The sequence below is a fragment of the Scyliorhinus torazame genome, chromosome 5, assembly GCF_047496885.1.
Source record: "Scyliorhinus torazame isolate Kashiwa2021f chromosome 5, sScyTor2.1, whole genome shotgun sequence".
NCBI lineage: Eukaryota > Metazoa > Chordata > Chondrichthyes > Carcharhiniformes > Scyliorhinidae > Scyliorhinus > Scyliorhinus torazame.
In genome coordinates, this window is record NC_092711.1 from 71,972,197 (window position 1) to 71,997,922 (window position 25,726).

General features: G+C 45.7%; 1 protein-coding gene and 1 long non-coding RNA gene across 5 annotated transcripts in view; both read left to right on the top strand.

Annotated features, from left to right (window-relative positions):
• Positions 1–7,051, top strand: part of LOC140418404 (uncharacterized) — a 128,285-nt gene extending 121,234 nt beyond the window's left edge. For 2 of the 3 annotated variants that reach the window (XR_011945012.1, XR_011945011.1), the window contains one exon: positions 4,112–7,051. This is a non-coding gene — a long non-coding RNA (uncharacterized lncRNA). Of the gene's footprint in view, positions 1–2,768; positions 2,858–4,111 lie in introns of all 3 variants that reach the window. The other variant, XR_011945013.1, reaches the window with a different exon arrangement.
• Positions 7,052–15,373: 8,322 nt separating this feature from the next.
• LOC140418387 (uncharacterized) lies at positions 15,374–21,650 on the top strand. 2 transcript variants are annotated; one of them, XM_072501859.1, is made up of 2 exons: positions 15,374–15,430; positions 18,092–21,650. In XM_072501859.1, the coding sequence occupies exon 2, from the start codon at positions 18,192–18,194 to the stop codon at positions 19,227–19,229; it is 1,038 nt and encodes a 345-aa protein (XP_072357960.1). In that variant the 5' UTR covers positions 15,374–15,430; positions 18,092–18,191; the 3' UTR covers positions 19,230–21,650. The 2 variants fall into 2 exon arrangements, with proteins under 2 accessions (XP_072357960.1, XP_072357962.1); XM_072501861.1 differs by lacking the exon at positions 15,374–15,430 and adding an exon at positions 16,682–16,787.
• Positions 21,651–25,726: the final 4,076 nt, after the last annotated feature.

The following is a 25,726-nucleotide window of genomic DNA, read 5'->3' on the forward strand; positions in this document are numbered from 1 at the left end:
TCGGCGGGAGCGGTGCGCAAGTGATTTCTGGGAGGTAAGTTTTTCCTTTAAAAACACTTACCTATGTTATCTATCTTGACTTCCAAAAGGCCTTTGATAAGGTGCCTCACGGGAGACTGCTGAGTAAAATAAGGGCCCATGGTATTCGAGGCAAGGTACTAACATGGATTGACGATTGGCTGTCAGGCAGAGAGTTGGGATAAAAGGTTCTTTTTCGGAATGGCAACCGGTGACGAGTGGTGTCCTGCAGGGTTCAGTGTTGGGGCCACAGCTGTTCTCTTTATATATTAACGATCTAGATGACGGGACTGGGGGCATTCTGGCTAAGTTTGCCAATGATACAAAGATAGGTGGAGGGGCAGGTAGTATGGAGGAGGTGGGGAGGCTGCAGAAAGATTTAGACAGTTTAGGAGAGTGGGCTACATCCTAGAGTTCTAAAGCAGATAGCTGAAGAAATAGTGGAGGCGTTAGTTATGATCTTTCAAAAGTCACTGGAGTCAGGGAAAGTCTCAGAGGATTGGAAAATCGCTGTTGTAACCCCCCTATTCAAGAAGGGAACAAGGAAAAAGATGGAAAATGATAGGCCAATTAGCCTAACCTCGGTTGTTGGCAAGATTCTAGAATCCATTGTTAAGGATGACATTTCTAAATTCTTGGAAGTGCAGGGTCAGATTAGGACAAGTCAGCATGGATTTAGTAAGGGGAGGTCGTGCCTGATAAACCTGTTAGAGTTCTTTGAAGAGATAACAAATAGGTTAGACCAAGGAGAGCCAATGGATGTTATCTATCTTGACTTCCAAAAGGTCTTTGATAAGGTGCCTCACGGGAGACTGCTGAGTAAAATAAGGGCCCTTGGTATTCGAGGCAAGGTACTAACATGGATTGACGATTGGCTGTCAGGCAGAAGGCAGAGAGTTGGGATAAAAGGTTCTTTTTCGGAATGGCAACCGGTGACGAGTGGTGTCCCGCAGGGTTCAGTGTTGGGGCCACAGCTGTTCTCTTTATATATTAACGATCTAGGTGACGGGACTGGGGACATTCTGGCTAAGTTTGCCGATGATACAACGATAGGTGGAGGGGCAGGTAGTATGGAGGAGGTGGGGAGGCTGCAGAAAGATTTAGACAGTTTAGGAGAGTGGTCCAAGAAATGGCTGATGAAATTCAACGTGGGCAAGTGCGAGGTCTTGCACTTTGGAAAAAAGAATAGAGTCATGGGCTATTTTCTAAACGGTGACAAAATTCATAATGCTGAAGTACAAAGGGATTTGGGAGTCCTGGTCCAGGATTCTCTAAAGGTAAACTTGCAGGTTGAGACTGTAATTAAGAAAGCAAATGCAATGTTGTCTTTCATCTCAAGAGGCTTGGAATACAAAAGCAGGGATGTACTTCTGAAGCTTTATAAAGCATTGTTTAGGCCCCATTTAGAATACTGTGAGCAATTTTGGGCCCCACACCTCAGGAAGGACATACTGGCACTGGAGCGGGTCCAGCGGAGATTCACACGGATGATCCCAGGAATGGTAAGCCTAACATACGATGAACGTCTGAGGATCCTGGGATTATATTAATTGGAGTTTAGGAGGTTGAGGGGAGATCTAATAGATACTTACAAGATAATGAATGGCTTCGATAGGGTGGATGTAGGGAAGTTGTTTCCATTAGCAGGGGAGACTAGGACCCGGGGGCACAGCCTTAGAATAAAAGGGAGTCACTTTAGAACAGAGATGAGGAGAAATTTCTTCAGCCAGAGAGTGGTGGGTCTGTGGAATTCATTGCCACAGAGGGCGGTGGAGGCCGGGACGTTGAGTGTTTTTAAGACAGAAGTTAATAAATTCTTGATTTCTCAAGGAATTAAGGGCTATGGAGAGAGAGCGGGTAAATGGAGTTGAAATCAGCCATGATTGAATGGTGGAGTGGACTTGATGGGCCGAATGGCTTTACTGCCACTCCTATATCTTCTGGTCTTGTACTTGGAGGGGCTTTGCGCGCTTTTAGGCGGGCCTTAAACTTAGTCCCAATTAATTGCGCCGCTTATCGATCACTGTTATCGATCTTGACAAATGAATTGGTGGGTGCCCTGATGGCTGGGCGTGTCTTAGGTGGCTGTTGGCCTTGCTTTGTTTGTGCTTTTTGGTTGGGGAACTGGCACCAGGATGTCTGTAATAGTATCGGTTACCTGAGTGTCATTCCTTTGTTTCCCGGAGATGGGCCAACAATATGCTAATCGACCCATAGTTTCAATCCCGTCTGGGAGCTGTTTCCCAAATATGCATTCAGGCTCTGTGTCTACTTGTTTTCTAGTATTGTCCACAGTTCCCTATGTTCTTTGCGAGTGTCCATTTTGTATTCTGGAAGTGGCTACATGATGAAGTGGAAGTCTCTTTCTCCAAGAATGGCGAATGATCCAACGATGGTTTCACCGCAGCTGTAACTTCAACCAAGAATGTCAGCGTTTTTAATCTTGATTTTAAACATTCCAAGTGCCTGCAGGTTGTATTTGGAAGCTTTATCAATTAATTGATTGATTTTTAAGTGTCTTTTATTTTTTAATATTTAATTGTAATGTTTGGGCGAAATGTGATAACTCCAATTTCTAGAGGATGAAAACATTTTCAGTTTCTGCATTTTTTTCCTGTGAAACCTTATCAAATAACCCCCCCCCCGCCCCGAACTTGTAAAAAAAAAAGCCGTCTGTTGCCAGCGAATTTGCGCAATCAAAGATGCAGAAGATTTTTTTTTTAAATTCTATGTATTCTTCATGTCTGAAGGGAGGCAGAGAGTAGGTCACACCCCCTGAACATTGACATCACGGGCTTGACGCGATTGCGATTCCTCCCTTTTGTCAGCTGCAAACAAGGTAAGGGAAAATGGTGGGTCGCGAAGGTCGGCCGGCATGGGTCGTCAAGGTCGGCCGGGTTGGGTCCCGAAGGTTGGCCGGTTGATTAAAAATGGGTACCCGGAAAAAAAGTTTGAAAAACACTGCCTGAACAGGTTGACGCATTTATTTGACTGACAAAAAGCATGGTGAAGCACTGCTGCCTCACAGGGCCAAGGACCCGGGTTCGATCCCGGCCCTGGGTCACTGTCCATGTGGAGTTTGCCCATTCTCCCTGTGTCTGCGTGGATCTCAGCTCCACAACCCAAAGATGTGCAGGGTAGGTGGATTGGCCATGCTAAATTGCACCTTAATTGCAAAAAAAAATTATTGGTTACTCTAAATTTATTTCAAAAAAGGATTGTCTCTTTCCTAATGTTGACAATTACATGCACGTTTAAAATGTTCCCCAGGAGATGGCTGACATTTCAGGGCAATTAAATTAATAATGGACAGAGATATGTCTAGTTTTGTTGCATGGTCCAGATTAGATATGTTATTTACAGTTTGTAATAAAGTAAATTTATTATTATTTCTCATCTTGTAATAAAGGACTGTGACTAGGTTATAGATTTCCAGTCATCTCTTCCCTCAGAGGGTTGTTAGTCTTTGGATTTCTCTTCCACAGGGACCAGTTGTATCTGGGGGTCATTGAATATATTCAAGCACAAGGTTGACAGATATTTTATTGACAATGGAGTTAAGGGTAATGGGGATCAGGTAGGAAAATAGAGAGAATGCTGATATGAGGAGGGATTTATTCACTCGAGGATGTGGTGAAGCTTTGGAATTCTCGACTCCAGAGGAATGTGGAGCCTCAGTCATCAGGTATGTTCAAGGCAAATATTGATTGGTTTCTAGATATTGAAGATGTCGAGGGATATGGGGATTGTGTGGGGAAAATGGTGTTGCGATCGATCGGCCAAGGATCTCATTGAATGGTTGAGCAGACTCGGTGGGCTGAATGGCTACTCTTGCTCCTATTCTAATCTCTGTGTCCTGGTCAGGGAGCAGTGAGCTGAGCTTGGATCTGTCAATCCACATGAATCAGCACCTTCTGGAGAATTGGGAGGGTGAATATTAGATACAGCAGAGTGAGAATGGAGGGAGAGTGTGTGAGATGGAGATTTAGAGCTTTTTGAGAACAAGAGAGTAAATAATGTTCGATTGAAATAGAATTGTCTTCTGAATTTCTATCCTGTACTAACTGATGACTTCTGTAAATTGTATTTAAAGGATATTGGAAGAGGAGGAATTATAGACAGAAATCTCAAACATCACGTCTCGATGTGACAAACTCACTCGATTCCTTCTGATCTGAATATCATCGGGCTCTGAATATCATCGGCGAGAAGGAGAAATGTTTGTCCGATCTGTCGGCTTCAAAAGATTTTAAACGTGCATGTAATTGGAAAAGCACCGAGACCCAAACAACACACCCGAGTGAGAGTGTTCCAGTGAAATGAAAATGAAAATCGCTTATTGTCACAAGTAGGCTTCAAATGAAGTTACTGTGAAAAGCCCTTAGTCGCCACATTCCGGCGCCTTTTCGGGGAGGCTGGTACGGGAATTGAACCGTGCTGCTGGCCTGCCTTCAAAACCAGCTATTTAGCCCTGTGCTAAACCAGACCCTAACTGACTGTGCAAAGAGCTTAAACCAGTTACGCAGCCTGAAAAAACATCACACCGTTCACAGTGAGGAGAGACAGTGCACATGTTCTGTGTGTAGACGAGGCTTCCACTGATTGTCCAATCTGGAGAGACACCAGGAGACCCAAAACATGGAGAAACCGTGGAAATGTGGGGACTGTGGGAAGGGATTCGGAGCCCCATCTGTGCTGGAGATTCATCGCCGCAGTCACACTGGGGAGAGGCCATTCAGCTGCTCTCAGTGTGGGAAGGCATTCATTGATTCATCCACCCTGCGGAAACATCTGCGAGTTCACACTGGGGAGAGGCCATTCACCTGCTCTCAGTGTGGGAAGGGATTCATTCAGTTATCCACCCTGCGGACACACCAGCGAGTTCACACTGGCGATAGACCATTCACCTGCTCTCAGTGTGGGAAGGGATTTACTCAGTTATCCACCCTGCGGACACACCAGCGAGTTCACACTGCGGAGAGACCGTTCACCTGTTCTCAGTGTGGGAAGGGATTTAGTGATTCATCCACCTTGCTGAGACATCAGCGAATTCACACTGGGGATAGGCCATTCACCTGCTCTCAGTGTGGGAAGGGATTCACTCAGTCATCCAGTCTGCAGACACACCAACGAATTCACACTGGGGAGAGGCCATTCACCTGCTCTCAGTGTGGGAAAGGATTCACTCAGTTAACCAACCTACAGACACACCAGCGAGTTCACACTGGGGAGAGGCCGTTCACCTGCTCTCAGTGTGGGAATGGATTCACACAGTCATCCAGTCTGCAGACACACCAGCGAGTTCACACTGGGGAGAGGCCATTCACCTGCTCTTAGTGTGGGAAGGGATTACATAGAAACATCGAAAATAGGAGCACAAAGAGATCGTTTGGCCCTTGGCACCTGCTCTGACATTCACTATGATCATGGCTTATCATCCAACTCCATAGCCTAATCCCGCTTTCCCCTCCATATCCTTTGATCCCCTTCGCCCTAAGTGCTGTATCTAACTGCTTCTTGAAAACATAGTGTATTGGCCTCAACTATTTCCTCCAGTAACAAATTCCACAAGCTCACCACTCTCTGGTTGAAGAAATTTCTCCTGATCTCTGTCTAAATGGTCTGTCCTCAGACTGCGACCTCTCGTTCTGTACACTCCCACCATCGGGAAAATTTATCCTGCATCTACCCTGCCAAGTCCTGTTGGAATATTATAGGTTTCTATGAGATCCCCCATTCTTCTGAACTCCAGCGAATACAATCCTAACTGATTCAATCTCTTATACATCAGTCCCACCATCCCAGGAATCAGTCTGGTAAACCTTCGCTGCACTCCCTCTGGAGCAAGAACATAATTCCTCAGATAAGGAGACCAAAACTGCACACAATATTCCAGGTATGGTCTCGCCAAGATCCTGTATATTTGCAGCAAGATATTCCTGCTCCTGTTCTCTAATCCGCTCGCGGTGAAGGCTAGCATAGCATTTACCTTCTTTACCGCCTGCTGTAGCTGCATGTGTACCTTCAGTGACTGGTGTACGAGGATATCCAGGTCTCGTTGCATAGTCCCCTCTCCTAATCTATGGCCGTTCAGATAATAGTCTGCCTTCTCATTTTGTTCCCTCATCTAAATAGTTAATATATCGGGTGGCACAGTGGTTAGCACTGCTGCCTCACGGCACTGAGGATCAGTGTTCAATTCTACCCCGGATCACTGTCTGTGTGGAGACAAGTTCTCCCTGTGTCTCCGTGGATCTCAACCCCATAACCCAAAGATGTGCAGGGTCGATGAATTGGCCACACTAAATTGCCCCTTAATTCGAAAAAAGGAATTGGGTACTTTAAATTTTTTTTAAAATCATTAATATATCTTGTGAATATCTGGGGTCCGAGCACCGATCCCTGCGGTACCCCACTAGTCACTGCCTGCCAATTTGAAAAAGACCATTAATTCCTACTCTTTGTTTCCTGTCTGCCAACCAGTTTTTTAAAATCCATATCAACACACTGCGCCTAATTCCATGTGCTTTTATTTTACACACTAATTTCTCATGCGGGACAAAAGCCATCTGAAAGTCCAAATATACCACATTCACTGGCTCCTCCTCGTTATCTCTACCAGTTACACCCTCAAAGAATTCCAGTAGATTTGTCAAGCATGATTTCCCCTTCATAAATCCATGCTGAGTCTGTCCGATCCTGTCACTGCTTTCTATGTTTTGTGGGGCTGCACTGTTGCTTTACAGCGCCAGGGTCCAAGGTTCGATTCCTGGCTTGGGTCACTGTCTGTGCGGAGTCTGCATGTTCTCTCCGTGTGTGTGTGTGTGGGTTCCTCCGGCCCCTCTGGTTTCCTCCCAGAAATCTCAAAAGACGTGCTGTTATATGATTTGGACATTCTGAATTCTCCCTCTGTGAACCTGAACAGACGTCGGAGTGTGACGACTCGGGGCTTTTCACAGGAACTTCATTGCAGTGTTAATGTAAGCCTACTTGTGGCAATAAAGATTATTATTATAAGTGCTTTGCTACAAAATCTTTGACAATGGATTTGAGACTTTTCCCCACTACCGATGTCAGGCTTACTGGTCTATAATTCCCTGTTTTCTCTCTATCTCTTTTTTTAAATAGGGGAACTACATAAGGCACCCTCCAATCTGCAGCATTTGTTCCAGAGTGTATAAAGTCCTGGAAGGTGACCACCAATGCATCCACTATTTCGAGAGTGATGCACGATCAATGACCACTAAAGCGAGGTTGTAGTCCAACTGAAGGCTTTAATAAGCTAGGTGTTTCCCCCAGCAGCACAGGTACAGAAAGAATGCTGCTGGGGCGGCACGGGCTCTTATACCCAGCCTTTCGGGGCGAAGCTACCATACTGCTTGACCAATAGGAAACATACAATATCTACCAATGGTGTTCCAGCATTACCAAGAACCGTAATACCTCTACACAGACTACCACATTCACCCCCTGTTAAAAAAGAGTCCGGCGGGGGTGGTGGCCTGATATTACAACATGGTAACGTGGTAGAAGTTATAGTTATTATGGAGGTACCGTAATACCTCCATACAGCGTTTTTGTCTTATTGTCGTAACTATTTACAGATTCACAATTAACTATATAAACTTTAAAATGAAGCAATCAGTCGATCGGGGGCCCTGGTTGTCCTCTGTGATCGTTGAAGCTCTGGTGCTGATGCCGGTGGAGGCTCGGGCGTCTGTGACTCTGGGAGCATAGCCTCGATCTCTGTGGCAGCTTCAACACCCCTAGACGGCGCTGGTGGGGAAACCGGTTGACCTGAGAAGGGAGCGTCTGCGGGGTGCGTCTGTGGGCGGGGGGGCTTGACAGGGCCGGCGGAAGGACCGATCCTCCTGGGACGGGGGCACCTGTGAGAGGGAGGGTGGGACTGGTGGCTGGGGTGTGCGTGGGGCTGCGGCGGGTGCCAGGCACAAAATGGCGGTGCCCATCCATCGCACGTGGCGTCCGCAGGACAAGATGGCGGCACCCGGGGGCCGCATGTGGCCCTGGAGGAGGAAGATGGTGGCGCTCGCTGGCCGCATGGGGACTGTGGAGAGGGTTGTGGTGGCGGTCCGCAATCGCCACCGGAGACTGCAGCGACCGTCCGGGCCTGGCATACCACCAGGAAGTGGCCCTTTTTACCGCATCCCTTGCAGGTGGATGCGCGGGCCGGACAGCGCTGCCGGGGGTGCATGGCCTGCCCGCAAAAGTAGCAGCGGGGCCCCCCGGGGTTGCCAGGCCGCCTTGCAGCACAAGCTTGTGGGGGGGTTGGGAAATGTCTCGGGGTCGGCCACGGTGGGTGGGGGGTTCCACGCTGCCCAGGGGGCTGCCACATGGTCGGGGACGTAAGCGCGGTCGATTCGGGAAGCCACATCCAGGGAGCCTGCAATGGCCTGTGCCTCATTGAGGTCTCGGGTGTCTCTCCAGCAATCGCTGGCGGATTTGGGAGGACAGCATACCTGCAACGAAAGCGTCCCGGATCAAAAGTTCTGTGTGGTCGCTCGCCGAAACTTGCGGGCAGCTGCAGGTTCTCCCCAACACCAGGAGCGCACAGTAGAATTCTTCCAGTGATTTCCCCAGGGATTTGTCGCCTCGTTGCTCGCAGATGTCGGGCGTAGACCTGGTTTACCCGGCGAATATAATGTCCTTTTAGCAGCTCCAATGCAGCATCAAAGTCGTCCGTGGCCTCGATGAGGGTGTAAATTTCTGGGCTCACCCTTGAGTGCAGGACTTGCAATTTCTGTTCTCCCGTGGGTGTGTTTTCGGCTGTTCCGAGATATCCGTTAAAACACGCCAGCCAGTGCTTGACGGTTGCTGCGGAGTTTGCCACGTGGGGGCTAAGTTGCAGACACTCCGGCTTGATTCGGAGCTCCATCCTTTTAAATCTACCTTATTAAAGTGATGCACGATCAATCACCACGAAAGCGAGGTTGTAGTCCAACTGAAGGCTTTAATAAGCTAGATGTTTCCCCCAGCAGCTCAGGTACAGAAAGAATGCTGCTGGGGCGGCACGGGCTCTTATACCCCGCCTTGCAGGGCAGAACTACCATACAGCTTGACCAATAAGAAACATACAATATCTACCAATGGTGTTCCAGCATTACCAGGTACCGTAATACCTCTACACAGACTACCACAGAGAGTCACTTCTTTAAGTACTTTGAGTTGCAGATTATCAGGCCCTGGGGATTTATCAGCCTTCAATCCCATCAATTTCCCCAACACCACTTCGCTACTAATATTGATCTCCTTCAGTTCCTCCCTCTCACTAAATCCTGCGTCCCCAACATTTCTGTGTCTGATTTGTGTCCACATTTCTGAAGACAGAACCAAAATATGTATTTATTTGCTCACCCATTTCTTTGTCCCCTATTATACATTCCCCTGTTTCTGACTAAGGAAGCTACGTTTGTCTTCACCAATCCTTTCCTCGTCATATACCTATAGAAACTTTAACAATCAGCCTAATTTCCTGTTTTGTGCCATTCCCAACATCACCACTGCAGTTTGGGGTCTGTATACGATGCCCACTAATTATTTTGCCCCTTGGTGTTTCTCAGCTCTACCCATACAGATTGCACATTGTCAGAGCTAATATCCTTCCTCACTATTGCATTAATTTCCTCTTTAACCAGCACTGCCACTCCACTGCCTTTTCCTTTTTGTCTCTCCTTCCTAAATACTGAATATATTCAGTTCCCATCCCTGGTCATCCTGCAGCCATGTCTCCATAATCCCGATTATCTCACACCCGTTCACATCTATTTGCACAATTCACTTGGTTATGCCATCTGCAGTCACACCATAGGGGAGAGGCCATTCACCTGCCCTCAATGTGCGAAGGGATTTAGTAATTCAGCACTCTTTCTGAGACACCGACAGGTTTGCAACTGATTACAGGGATTGGATTCTGCTGTTATTGTTTCTGTTCTCAATTACATCCAGGACTGCATTTTGTTCATTCTGTTGGTCAATGGGGATGGTCAGAGGATTTCTTTCTGCTGGACTGGCCAGTCTCACGACTTCGTCTCCAGTGGCCTGATTCTCTCTGAGCCTTCTTGCGAACATCTGGTTTCACATTTCACAAGGGTGAAAGAGTGAGGTTAGAAGATGTTTCATTACCATTTCTGTTTGGAAACCGCAAAAATCATGCCACATTGCCATGAAGATGGGCTATGGTGCTTACATTGTTCTTTTGTTTAATTTATCTCGGTGCTTTTCACAGAAGAAAACGGGCAAGTTGTCTGAGGTGCCCTGGGAAACAACATTAAATAGTATGGTGGGAGACGGGCAATCTCAGGCAATATTTAAGGAATTATTACAGATTGACACGGGGATCAGTTAGCTCAGTTGGCTGGTTTGTGCTGAGTGACACCAACAGCACAGGTTAAATTCCCATACTGGCTGAGGGTAGCCATGGATTGTGTCCGTATTTATGCTCCACATGATCCTCCACCCACCCCTCTATATCTCCCCCATCAGCATCTCCTATTCTTTCTCTCTCATGTATGCATCTAGCTTTACGTTCAGTGTATTCATGCTGTTCACTTCAACCACTCGCTGTGGTAGTGAGTTCCACATTCTCACCACTCGCTGGGTAAAGAGGTTTCTACTGAAATTCCTATTGGATTATTGAATTCCTTCATAATCTTAAAGATTTCCATCCGGGCACCCATCAGTCTTCTCTTTTCCAGAAAAAAGCAGCCCCAGCCTAACCTGAGTGTTAAATGCTCTCAGTTCTGTACATTATGAATCTTTGTTGCACCTTATCCAGTGCCTCTATTTCCTTTTTCTAAATGGAGATCACCAATGTTGAAAGTTCTCCCAGTGCAGTCTAACCCTGGACTTATCAATTCTACCCTTTAGAGTGGAAACCTATATATGGGCCCCACACTTTAGGAAATATGTCAAGTACTTAGAGAGGGTGTAGAGGACATTTACAAGAATCATAGATTATCATAGAATTTACAATGCATAAGAAGGCCATTCGGCCCATCGAGTCTGCACCGGTCCCCGGAAAGAGCACCCCACCCAAGGTCAACACCTCCACCCTATGCCCATAACCCAGTAACCCCACCCAACACTAAGGGCAATTTATCATGGCCAATCCACCTAACCTGCACATCTTTGGACTGGAATGGCACCAGAGATGAGGGACTCCAGTTAGTTGGAGACTGGAGCAGCTGAATTTCTCTCCTGAGATCACAGCATCTGGGGGATGGGGCCATTCAGCCCTTTGGGACCATGTCAGCTCCCTGTGGAGGAAACCAGTCTGTCCATTGTCCCGTTCTATCCCCGAATCCCTGTAGGTTTATTTCTCTCAGTGCCTTTCCAATTGAAATCCTTCCGTCATCTCTGCATCTCCTACCCTCATAGGCAGTAGGTTCCAGGTTGTTACCACTCCTTTTACATGTACACAAGGCTGCTAGAGCACAGAGGAGTCTATTTGGCCCATTTTCCCCGTGCCAGCTCTTTGTACAGCGACCCATTAATCCCAGAGTTTGACTGTTTTGTTTTCTTTTTCAGAATGTACCAAATTCCCTTTTGGAAGTTACAGTCCAATGAGATTCCAGCACCATTTATAGACCGTGCATTCCAAATCACAACAACTCGCTGTGTTTTACAACAAATAATTGTGCATATGGTGTGTCTGGAGTTTCACAGAGTATTCAAAATGGTGTCAACACTGTGGTTATTACACAAAATTAAGACTCTACCTTTATCAATTATTTTGGTGAGGACACAGAGTGTAATATGTCCGGGTGTAGGGACAGTGAGAACAAATGTACATTTCTATAAAACCTCACTCCCACTGGACCTCCTAAAGTGTTTTAAAGCCAATGGAGTACTTTTGAAATATATTCACTGTTGTAATGTAGGAAGCTATAAGTACGCATGTGTAGTCACGTTTAGTTTTTAAAATTGTGGGTGGCACGGTGGTGCAGTGGTTAGCACTGCTGCCTACAGCACTGAGGACCCATGTTTGAAGCCTGGCCCTGGGTCACTGTCCGTGTTTGCATATTCTTCCTGTGTCTGCATGGGTTTCACCCCCACAACCCAAAGATGTGCAGGTTAGGTCGATTGACCACACTAAATTGCCCCTTCGTTTGAAAAAATAATAATTGGGTACTCTAAATTTTTTTGAAAATAGTTTTGAAATTGTTATTTTCAGAGTGTATTCACTATCATTGGTAACAAGGTCAAGGAAGCTCTTTTATACCTCGAACATGGGGCTTTATGCAGCCACTTCACCTCCTGTACCTTTCTATATTAACTATGTCGACTTCATAGAAAATATACAGACACACATACACACCAATATATTCTACAAACACACATACCAGGCACTCGTGGATACACCAACACCCAAGCAAACACATATGGGACATGTCCTGTCCTATCGGGCAAACTTAAGGGAAGCAGAGAGAGACTGGTGAAAATTGACATATAGGAAACAGTGAGGACAGGGAGAAACTGGGGAAAATAGAAATATAAGAATAATAGGGAGGATAGTAACAAATTCCAGGAGAACAGAATGAGACTGGGGGAATGGAAATATAGGAAACAGTGAGGCTGATCATAACAAATTTCAGGATGACACCGAGATAGACTGGGGAAAATTGAAATACAGGAATAGTGGGGAGGATAGTAACAAATTCCAGGAGAACAGAGAGAGACTGGGGAAATGGAAATATAGGAAACAGTGAGACTCTTCACAACAAACTTCAGGAGGACAAAGAGAGAGACTGAGGGAAATGGCAGACACCTAGCAGATCAAATGTACAAACCATAATGCTGAAATCTTAACCAACTTGGGTACAATGTCTGAATAATCTGGATGGAGAGACACAACACAGATGGGAAACTGATTTAAACAGTACGGAGAATAAAATAAGAGAGAAATTACCAGCAAGAAATGCACGGAGAAAAAATTGAGATTGGCTGAATACAGGAGCAGTAAAACAAAACTGGAGACATGAAACATTTGTTATTAATATTGGTGGAATAAATCAGTCTGGGATCAATCAGTTGAAAGACATTTTACTAAAATATGTGTGTGATGTAATAAACATGAAATACACACACAATTCACGTTTATGTTGCATTCTGGCAGGTCAATTAACCATGAATCAGAGGACCAGTGGTTTCACAACTGTCAGTGTGTTATGGAATGCTATTTTGCAGTGCCATTGATTCATGTCGAGAAAAGCAGATCATTCCTGTTTTGACTGTGGGAATTACAGCTGTGTTTTGGGATTAAATTGGAGAGACGAGCATAAAAATGTCAGCAATCAACTATTTAAATATTGGGACAGTTAATGTTCCTGTGAAGGGTTATGGAATGTTGTCATTACTGTTAAGGTGCTATAAAGTGCAAGTCACTGACTGGGAATGAACGGACTTCCTCTCTGATCTGGGAACCCATGATACAGTCATGTTGCTATATGGATCTTACGGTTGATTCCCTTAATTCGTATTCCTTTAATTTTCTCTTTATTATTTTGGACCATTGAGACATACATTTAACTCGAGCAGAGGAAGTAAGCAACTCAAAGTGTCAAAACTGTACACTGTGTTATCAAGTTTTCTATTTTGGACAGACAAATCCAGACTTTATGGCACCCTAGAGATATAAGGGGTTTGTTCCAATTGGTTGACTGGTGATCAATGGATTGGCTAGGGACAGTATTCCACCCGGCAACAGCTAGCGATTTGTTCTTATCAGGTGTAGTTTTTCAGAGAAAACCCAGGCGAAGCCACTGGACCCTCACGGTGGAAGCAGCTTTCTCACTCTGCTCTACTGCGTACTGTCTGAAGGCATGAGACTTCTAGACCCTGGAAGAAGAAACTTTCTCTCTCTCAAATGCTGGTTGCCTGCTCGTTCTGTGAGTCTACTGTGAAAACCATTGCAAACTGAATGTAAAGGCAACATCCATCTTAAAGCCTAGAGTGAAGGAACTAACTGCAATACTTCCATCTGAAACAGACTCTTAACCTTTTATTGTCGGCATTAAGTTCACACTCTCTTTCCCCTCTGTGTTTGTTTGTCTGTCTATGTGTAGAGGGTGGGGTGAGTTCAGGGGAGATGGTTGAGAGTTAGATATTAGATAGAATTTTTCTAAAAATAAATTTAGAGCACCCAATTATTTTTTTCCAATTAAGGGGCAATTTAGCATAGCCAATACACCTAACCTGCACATCTTTGGGTTGTGGGGGTGAAACCTACACAGACACGGGGAGAATGTACAAACTCCACATGGACAATGACCCAGGGCTGGGATTCGTACCCGGGTTCTCAGCGCCGTAGTCCCAGTCATTGGATAGTAGAATTAACCAGTTGCATGTGTTGCCTATTTAATTATAATTACTGTTAATAATATAAGGTTAATAGTGTTTAAATTTACAAGGCCAGGTGACTGTAGTTATTGGCCATCTGAAGACATGGGATATTTTAAGATAAAAGTTAAATTTCATTGTGTTGTGACTCCTTGTCAAGTGGGGCTGGAATTGACCACGCACTGGCCCAGGGTGTCATGACACTGCAGATTGACCACTCAGCAGCTCAATGTGGGAAGCGCTGCTCTCGGTCATATCATTTACTGACAGATAGCACAGTCACACTGGAGAGAGACCATTCAAATACTTTGTAAGCCAGGACATCTTGCTATTATTCCAGTGGAACATGCCCTAGTTTAAAGATTCAAAGGTTTCATGCATGATCAGCACATTCTTACTGGAGAGTGGCTGTTTAAATGTTCTCTGTGTTGGAATAGATTCACTTGTTGATCGAACCTGCTGAGATACCACGAAGTATGGTAGCACAGTGGTTAGCACCGTTGCTTAACAGCACCAGGGTCCCAGGTTTGATTTCCACTTGAGTCACTGTCTGGCAGAGTCTGCACGTTCTCCCCGTGTCTGTGTGGGTTTCCTAACACAAGTCCCGAAAGACATGGTGTTAGGTAATTTGGACGTTCTGAATTCTGCTTCAGTGTATTCGAACAGGCCCTTGGGATTTTCACAGTAACTGTATTGCAGTGTTAATCTAAGCCTACTTGTGGCAATAATAAAGATTATTATTATCCATTTGTGCCTAGCGGGATGGTTTTGTCTATTTATTTCCACTGTGTCTCACAATTTCAGACCAACTCCAAAAGAGAATTGGGTCGTGCTTTTGCGTTTCTGTATGGTCCTTCAGTCCCAGTCGACATCCAACAACAACAAATAAATCTTTTCAACCATGATCTTCAATGGCGCACATTTTGCCCAGCATGCCACGCGGCAGAGACTCCCGGATATGGACAAGAGACCATCGCGCAGGTGCGGAACAGCCCAGTGAAAGGAACATGCGCAGTGGGGGTGATGGGGAGCAGCTTGTTTCTGGTCTCCACAGCGGGTAAGGTAACAGTGTGCCCGAGAGAGCAATGCGCGCTGTGGGCGGGCGGAAAGACTTGATAAACACTCAGTGAAGACCTCAAACCGCGAATAAGAAACTCTCAACCCTGCGGCGCGCTTCCCCGGGCCGCTGTATTTCCGGCAGGGGCCAGGCCAGTGTTAATGTTAAAGGAGCAGCAGGACGCATGCGCGCCGAACTCTGTCCTGTCAGCAGGAGGAGAGAATGTTGTTAATTTCTCTCCTTCACTGACAGGGATGAACAAAAGAACAAAGGAAAGTAGAGCACAGGAACAGGCCCTTCGGCCCTCCAAGCCCGTGCCGACCATGCTGCCCGACTAAACTACAATCTAAACTACAATGGATTCATCAGGATCTGGATATTATTGAGCTTTGAATTTTGGCATTAAAGTTCCAGGTCATTACCACTCACTGGGTGTAATTTATTCATCACATCCCCACCACCACCAAATCGTAAATCTGCCCTGAAATCATTGTATGATCGGATAATGGGGATGTTTCTTTATCTACCTTATCTAGACATATCATAAACTATCCAACCCTATCAGAAACTGGTACACCTCTATCAAATCTCCCCTCTGCCATTTGCTCCAAGGAGAACAACCCACTTATGGACTGACTTGATTGACACTACACCCCTGTATGCTTCACCCGATGGCAGTGTTTATGTAGTTACATTGTGTACATTGTGTTGCCCTGTTATGTATTTCTTTTCTTTTCATGGACTTAATGATCTGTTGAGCTGCTCGCAGAAAAATACTTTTCACTGTATCTCGGTACATGTGACAATAAACAAAATCCAAATCCAACCTAACATTGCAACTATAATCCCTCATCCCTGGAACCATTCTGGTAAATCTCCTTTGCACCCTTTCAAAGACCCTCACATCCTCCATACTGTGTGGTGATCACTGGTTTGCACCGACCCAGATGTTCTGTCTTCCTGTCTGTGATGTCATCACACACCCACAATTGCACAGTGACATCACTCCCACTCCCCGGGTGACTCCTCAATGGTGTCACTAACAAGACCAACAGCAAATATTGCCAAACCCCAGTTCGTGAGATTATAACGTTTGAGCTTCTTGAACCGCTGCAGTCTGTGTGGTGAAGGTGCTCCACCAATGATGTTAGATAAGGAGTTACAGGTTATTCACCCAGTGATGATGAAGGAACAGTGGTGATATATGTCCAAATCATTATTCGCTGATCTATTTATATTGAGCCTTTAAGGTAATGAAACATCCCTCGATATTTCACAGAAATGTTATCAAACAACATTGACACTGAGCCACGTAAGGAAGATATTAAGGCTGATGGCCAAAAGTTTGATCAAAGAGGTAGGTTTGAAGGAATATCCTAAAGGAGGAAAGTTGGATTGAGAGGCGGAAAGGTTTAGGGAGGAAATTCCACAATTTATGGCCTTGGGAAAATGAAGGTGCAGCCACAAATGGTGGCACAGTTAATATCAGAATGTTCAGGAATTAGAGGAAGTGCAGCTCTCCCAGAAGGTTGTGAGGCTGGAGGAGATTACAGCGGTCGGTCTGTGAGCATAGGGGTGATGGGTGAACAGGACTTGGTGTGAGTAAGCACACAGGCAGCAGAGTTTTGTGTGACCCCAGGATTACAGGGAGGATGAATCTGGGAGGCTGGCCGGGAGTGTGTAGGATAATAAGTTGAGAGGTAACAGGAATGGATCAGAGTTTCAGCAATAGATGAACTCGGATTAGGGTGCAGTTGGGTGAAGTTCCTGATGTGGAAATGGTGGTCTTGGTGATGATGGGGATTTGTGCTTGTACACTCATCTTGGGGTCAAATATTATTCTGAAGTTGTGAAGAGTTTGCGTCAACCTCACTCAGTTGCCAGGGAGAGGGTTGGAGTTGGTGTTCAGGGAGTGGAGTTTGTAGCGGGGACTGAAGACAATGACTTCATTTTCCCAGGATTTAAATGGAGGAAATTCCAGCTCCTCTTGTACTGGGTCAGACTAGTCAGGCTGCTGTGTGATTTTGAGGGGAACTTAAAGGTGATGGTGTTAACATACATCACAAAGGGGGACACATTGGCGTAGTGGTATTGTCACTGCACTTGTAATCCAGAGACCCAGGGTAATGCTCTGGGGAAATGGGCTTGAATCCCACCAGGGCAGATGGTGGAATTTGAATTCAATAAAAATATGGAATTTTAAAAGTCTAATGACGACCATGAAACTATTGTTGATTGTTGTAAAAACCCATCTGGTAAATGTCCTTGAAGGAAATCTGTCATCCTTATCCAGTCTGGCCTCCGTGTGGAAGCACCCACAGCAATGAGGTTGAGTCTTAAATGCCTCTGAATGGCTGAGCACTCAGCTCTTTCTTGGTGGTGGTAGAGCTTCAGAGTTTGGAGATTCTAAGTTCTGTTTGAGTTGAAGACATAAAGGACCGAGTCTTCTGTAGATCCAGACCAGGTGATAGGTTCTCTTCCCTGAAGGACATCAGTGAACCAGCTGGGTTTTTCTGACAATCCAGCAGTTTTCATGGTCACTTTTTCCCAGTGCCGGCCCCACAAATGACCAGATTCATTCAGCTCAATTTCACAACCTGCCTTTGTGTTTTTGTGGGTTCTCTCTCACTCCCTATTTTCTGTTTTAAATCAATTTCACAGGGTATGAGAAGGGGATTTGTTGGGAAACTCAAATCGAACATCGCATCAGGATCTGACAGTCACCCAATTTATTGTGACTTTATATCATCGAATTTCGAACATGGAAGGAAAAAGCATCGTTCACAGTGGGGAGAAACCGTACACGTGTTGTGTGTGTGGACGAGGATTCAGTCGATCATCTGGGCTGTCAAAACATAAATGCAGTCAGACCAGACATAAACCGTTGAAATGTGGGGACTGTGGGAATGGATTCAGATACCCGTCTGAGTTGGAAACCCATCAACGCAGTCACACTGGAGAGAGGCCGTTCACCTGCACTGTGCGTGGGAAGGGATTCATGAAGTCAAAGAGCCTGGTAAAACACCAGCAAATTCACACTGAAGTGAAACTGTTTAAGTGTCGAGACTGCGGGAAGTGCTTTAAAGGTTCCAGCGAACTTATGTCCCACCAACGTATTCACACTGACGAGAGACCGTTTAGGTGCTCTCACTGTGGGACTGGGTTCAAATGGTCATCTCAACGCACTGTACACCAACGCGTTCACACTGGGGAGAGACCTTTTAAATGCTCAGACTGTGAGAAGTGCTTCAAAAGTTCCTGGGAACTTATGCGACATCGGCGTGTTCACACTAACAAGACACCGTTCAGGTGCTCTCACTGTGGGACTGGGTTCAGATGGTCCTCTCAACTCACTGTACATCAGCGCGCCCACACTGGGGAGAGGCCATTCACCTGCTCTGAGTGTGGGAAGGGATTCACTCGGTCATCCCACCTGGTTATACACCAGAGAGTTCACACTGGGGAGAAACCATTCACCTGCTCCATGTGTGGGAAGGGATTCACTACCTTATCCAACCAGCTGATACACCAGCGCACTCACACTGGGGAGAAGCCATTCATCTGTACCAGTTGTGGGAAGGGATTCATTCAGTCATCTGCCCTGCTGATACACCAGCGCACTCACACAGCGTTGGTCCCATTCACCTGCTCCAGGGGTGGGAAGAGAGTCACTACCTTATCCAGTCTGCTGACACACCAGCGAGTTCACACGGGGGAGAGGCCATTCACCTGCTTTGTGTGTAAGAAGAGATTCACTCACTCATCCGCCCTGCTGAGACACCAGCGACTTCACGAGTAACGGCAGTGATTGAACTTTGCTGTTAATCACATCCAGGACTGAACCATGTTCATTGGGGCCTGTTTCTGATGTTGTTAATAAACCCCAGCCCAGTTATAGTAGTTAATATTGTGAATCAAAGTAAAATAAGTCAACTTTCTATTTCACCCACATCATGTTGAATCTTTTTAATATCTCGAAGACAAGTTAGTTCCTTTTGAAATGTTCTCCCTCTCCTGTCTCCTCCATCCTCCCCTCCAATAAGTGTGAGACAATCCAATCAGCTGCCTCTGCTAGTTTCCTCACTTCCACCAATCCACCCGGACAAATATCTCTCCGTGTCCAACTCCTCCAGCCAGCCCCCCCACACACAGTGAGTTCATGCTGCAGAGAGAGGGTTTAAATGCTCCTGTCACAGTCTTAGCTGTAAAAACCCACATTCACTGATGGTTCACCAGTGCAGTCACTCCGGTTCCACTCCATTCACCTGCTCTCAGTGCAGGAAGAGGTTCAGGCGATTGTCCATCCTGCAGCAACATCAGTGAGTTCACACCGGGGAGAGGTCATTCACCTGTTCCATGTGTGGGGAGGGGGAGGGATTCACTCAGTCATTCTACCTGTTAACACACCAGTGAGTTTGCACTGACTGAAGATATTCTAAATGTCTGGACTGTGGAAAGTGTTATAAAATACACTGACAAGAGACTGTTCAGAATCTCTCACAGTGGGACTGATTCAAGTGAACATGTGGACTCAGTGTCCGTCAGCGCACTCACACTGGGCAAAGACTGTACATCTATTTCATATGTGGGAAGAGATTAGCTCAGTCATCCCACCTCAACACACATCCACTTGTCCACACTTTTCAAAGTTCAGAGTGTGAGGAGAGATTTAAAATCAATCGAATCTGCTGTCACACAAACACATTCACACGAGTAAGAGGCTGTTCACCAGCTGTGTGTGCGGAAAGATATTCACTTGGTCTTCTCACCCACTGACACACCAGTGAATTCACGGTGATTAAGGGCAGCACAGTAGCACAGTGGTTAGAACAATTGCTTCATAGCTCCAGGATCATCCACATAGATGATTTGGAGTTGGGGACGAAGTGCAATGTGGCAAAGTTTGCACTTGGTCTAGGTGAATGGGCTAGGGTCTGGCAGATGGAATTCAATGTTGCCAAGTGTGAGGCTATCCATTTTTGGAGGAATAACAGCAGAATGGATTATTATTTAAATGGTAAAATGTTAAAACATGCTGCTGTGCAGAGGGACCTGGGTGTGCTGGTGCACGAGTCGCAAAAAGTTGGTGTGCAGGTGCAACAGGTGATTAAGAAGGCTAATCGAGTTTTGTCTTTCATTGCTAGAGGGATGGAGTTCAAGACTAGGGAGGTTATGCTGCAATTGTATAAGGTGTTGGTGAGGCCACATCTAGAGTATTGTGTTCAGTTTTGGTCTCCTTACCTGAGAAAGGACATTTTGGCACTGGAGGGAGTGCAGAGGAGATTCACTAGGTTGATCCCAGAGTTGAGGGGATTAGATTATGACGAGAGGTTGAGTAGACTGGGACTGTACTCATTGGAGTTTAGAAGGATACGGGGGATCTTATTGAAACATATAAAATTATGAAGGGAATAGATAGGATAGATGTGGGCAGGTTGTTTCCACTGGTCGGGGAAAGCAGAACTAGGGGGCATAGGCTCAAAATAAGGGGAAGTAGATTTAGGACCGAGTTTCGGAGGAACTTCTTCACCCAAAGGGTTGTGAATCTCTGGAATTCCTTGCCCAGTGAAGCAGTTGAGGCTCCTTCTTTAAACGTTTTTAAGAAAAAGATAAATACCTTTCTAAAGAATAAAGGGATTCAGGGATATGGTGTACGGGCCGGAGAGTGGAGCTGAGTCCACAAAGATCAGCCATGATCTCATTGAATGGCGGAGCAGGCTCGTGGGGCCAGATGGCCTACTCCTGTTCCTAGTTCCTATGTTCTTACATGTCCCAGGTTCGATTCCGGCTTGGGTCACTGTCTGTGCAGAGTCTGCACATCCTCCCCGTGTGTGCGTGGGTTTCCTCCGGGTGCTCCGGTTTCCTCCCACAGTCCAAAGATGTGCAGGTTAGGTGGATTGGCCATGATAAATTGCCCTTAGTGTCCAAAATTGCCCTTAGTGTTAGGTGGGGTTACTGATTATGGGGATAGGGTGGAGGTGTGGACCTTGGGTAGGGTGCTCTTTCCAAGAGCCGGTGCAGACTCGATGGGCCGAATGGCCTCCTTCTGCACTGTAAATTCTATGATTACAGGGGTTGGGTTCTGCTGTTATTGCTGCTGTTAATCACATCCAGGACTGAACCACGTTCATTCTGACAGTTGGAGTTTGTTTCTGCTGAGAGTAACTGGAATGAAGTTTAATATTGTGGATTAATGTCAAATAAATCAGCTTTGTTTAAACCTGTTGTGTATTTTGTCTTTCCCACCTGAGTGTTTAACTTCACCTGTCTGGAGTTCAGAAAGGACAATCTGGGAGGATCACACGGCAGGAACAGAACTTCAGCCTGCACACAGTCCTTCAGGGTCACACAGAGAGGGACAAATGACACTTTGATCTTTGTCATCTCTCTTCACTGACAGCAAAGTCCCCGTGTGGGTTAATCCTGAGGTGTGTAAGAAATGTGTCCCAGCTGCTCTCTTCCATGGTTCAGAGCTCCTAGACGCGGCACAGAAGCTCCTTTATAATTTGTTCAGAGTCAGGAAGAACAATGGTGAATGCTGGAAATGTGCTGTCAAATCAGAGATTGGTGTAAAACTGGGATCTGCTCCTGACTGAAAGTGAAACAGCAGCTTTCAGCTTCCAGTCTGTAAATAGCACAAAGATATAAAATGTCTGAATCTGCCAATTTAAGGTAATAAAATCAAGTTTCATCTGGAACCTTTAACCATCTCTCATACTCAGTCGCTGTGATCTAATTAGTGTTTATTATTGGTCCAGAATAACCACTCTTTCACCTTCCATTGACTTCAAATGTACTGGAAACTGACAGTTGGAATCCGTCAATATTTGAAAGATATTTACAAATGATTTGAGAGTTTCTTACAGTTGGGATCTTTCTCTGTTCTGTCCATTCGAGGTGTTTGATAACAGACTTTCTCCTGTGAATATCCAGCTGGAGTTTTGGGCCCTGATGTGTTTCCTTGTTCATCTTGTTGACTCTAAACATTGAATCTTGTGGTTTCAGACACCAGAGAATCAAAACTCCCAACAACAGACTGTCCTTCACTGACAATCAGACCCACGCAGAATCTCTGGCTGTACTTCTTCAGAAGCTGCTTCTCAGTTTGTTTCAGCTCACCTTCCAAGCACAGTGGTTAGCACTGTTGCTTCACAGCTCCAGGATCCCAGGTTAGATTCCCGCTTGAGTCACTGTCTGTGCGGAGTCTATACGTTCTCTGTGTCTGCATAGGTTTCCTCCAGGTGTTCCGGTTTCCTCCCACAAGTCCTGAAAGACATGCTGTTAGGTGAATTGGACATTCTGAATTCTCCCTCTGTGTACCTGAACAGGCGCCGGAATGTGGCGACTCGGTGATTTTCACAGTAACTTCATTGCAGTGTTAATGTAAGCTGACTTGTGACAGTAAAGATTATTCTAAAAACTAAAAGTCAACTAACTTCTTTTCTGCAAAATGGCTGCTACCTGAGATCCTCCCATTAATCACATCACCTTACCAAGCTGAAATCTAATTAACTCCACAGGGAACCTCCTTAATCCAAACAAAACTCCATTACCCAAGTTTTTTACAATGCCATAATTATATCTCTGACTCCCAAAAGCTTTCAAGCCTTAAAAACACTACCTTAAAATCAGTTCATAAAGGTCATCAGGGTGTAAATGTTGAGAGAGCAAAATATAGTATGATATATTCAATAAATACATGTGTAAGTAATAGGTGTTAAAATAACCAAAGAACTATGAAAACTAACTGGGGAACTTAAATTCTTTCAGTTCACAAACCAAAGGTGGTTCTATACAGTGACAGAAAGTGACTGCTTCTTTCCAGAATCTACAAGTTAAAGGTTAAACTTATTTCAAACACAAGGTTGAAGGTTTGAAACCTCACAGTTTTCTTCACACAACAGGGCCTCGAACCGAGGTATAACAGTTAATTATCAACAGGCGCCGGAATGTGGCGACTAGGGGCTTTTCACAGTAACTTCATTTGAAGCCTATTTGTGACAATATCATTTCATTTCATTTTCATTTCATTTCATTTCATTTCCAGCAATGTGGAGGCCGGCTCTTCCAGGATCTCTGTACCTCCTTTCTGGCAAAGTCTCAAACCTGCATGTATCAAAATATTTCATCCTGCTCCAGCCCATATCTTACTCCCAGCTCCTTCAATCCTGCAAACCGACCCACAAATCTTTCAGTGTCCTAATTCCTTTCTCCCCTCATCTCTGAAAATTTCCATCCCACCTCCCTGGCTCAAATCTATGGTTTCCCCCAAATCAGCATTTCCTTTGCTCCTACCCCCAACCCGAAATGTTGGTGAAACTGCCTACAAATTTGCAACAAACCTATTACTACCCGACTCCCAGGGCTGTCAGGAGCGGCGCTGTTGCTAGCGCCTTCAATCCCGACCCCCTACCCAAACTCTCCTCCATTCTGACCCACTGGGAGTCAACCAATGGCTGGGGAGTTAACAGTTCCAGACCTTAGCTCATCCAACCTTTATGGGATTTGCAGTAGTTGCTCTGTAATTAAACCGTTAAAGTGTAACTTTGTCCTAGCCTCGGGCCAGGGGATGTATTTCACTTCTCCACTTTGGCAGGAAGAATAGAAAAAACAATATTCTTGTTATTTTATGAGACAGAGTCCCATCTTCACCCTGAGATTACCCTCCATTGTCCTGTGTGTCGCTATCACTGTGCAAAGTGGGGTAGATTCAGAACACATCTCGCTAAAAACAGGGTATCCATGAGGTGCTGTGGGCCAGCAGCAGCCTGATATTCAATCACAGTCTGTAACCTCATAGGCTGAGGCTGGCATATCCCTCACTCTGCCATTACCATCAAGCCAAGGGACCAACCCTGGTTCAACATGGAGTGGAGGAGAACATGTCAGGAGCAGCAGCAGGTATTCCTAAAACAGAATCCATGATAAACAGCGGAAACAGCAGATCAGATCAAAGCTGCAGTCATAGAATCCCTACAGTATAGGAGGCCATTCAGCCATCGGGTCTGCACTGAACCTCTGAAACAGCACCCCATCTCAGTCCAAACCCCATCCTGTCCCCTAGCCCCACCTAGGAGCAATTTACCTAACCAGCACATCTTTGGACTGTGGGAGGAAACTGGAGCACCCGGAGGAAACCCACGCAGACACGGGGAGAATGTGCAAACTCCACACAGACAGCCGCCCAAGGTCAGAATCGAATCCTAGTGCCTGGCGCTGTGAGGCAGCAGTGCTAAATATGATGCCATTGTGCTGCCCGGCTACATTCAGTCGTGGATGGTGGTGAACAATTAAACAAATCAGAGGAGCAGGAGGTCCACAAACAACAACATCGTCAGTGATTGGGGAGACCAGCACATCAGTGCAAATGACTCTGTTTTGTGTTTAGTGATCCCTCGTATGTTACCGATAACTTCCCTGGATCCCAAGGCTAAGAGAGAGACTCTGGGAGCAATGGAGAGCTGGGACTAGTCCATGGAGTAACTCAAGGTTTCACAACTGAAATAATCTAGAGTTATAAAGGAGAAAAGTTCCCAAAATGCAGCAGTCTGTGACAGGACATTAATCAATCTCCTCTTATCCTGGAGAAATGAAGGCCTCGACTGTGTGTCTGAAACAATATTAGTTCATTTGACATTTATCCAGAGGATTAAACCCCAGCCCAGTTATAGGGATTATTATCAGAAATAAACTCCAACTGTCAGAATGAAGAAGGTTCAGTCCGGGATGAGATTAACAGCAGCAATAACTGCAGAATCCAACCCCTGCAGACACTTGTCAACTTGCTGCTGTGTCAGAAGATGGGCTGTCTGAGTGATTCCCTTCCCACACTGAGAGAAAGTGAACGGTCTCTCCTCGGTGTGGCTGCGTTGGTGTGTCAGTAAATCAGATGTACAAGTGAATCCATTCCCACATTCGGAGCAGGTGAATGTTTTACCCCCAGTCTGAACTTGCTAGTGTTTCAGCAAGTGGGATGACTGAGTGAATCCCTTCCCACACTTTGAGCAGGTAAATGGTTTCTCCCCGGTGTGAACTCACTGGTAAACCAGCAGGTGAAATGAGCGAGTGAAGCCCTTCCCACAGTCAAAGCAGGAGAATGGTCTCTCCCCAGTGTGAACCCGCTGGTGACTCAGTAAGTAGGCTGTACAAACGAATCCCTTCCCACATTCGGAGCAGATGAATGGTTTATCCACAGTGTGAGTGCGCTGGTGTGTCAGCAAGTTGGATGAGAGACTGAATCCCATCCCACACTTTGAGCAGGTGAACGGTTTCTCTCCAGTGTGAATTCGCTGGTGC

What these genes read in the sequence shown, in the direction of transcription:
- LOC140418387 (XM_072501859.1), top strand. Translation starts at nt 18,192, where the DNA reads ATGGAAGGAAAAAGCATCGTTCACAGTGGGGAGAAACCGTACACGTGT.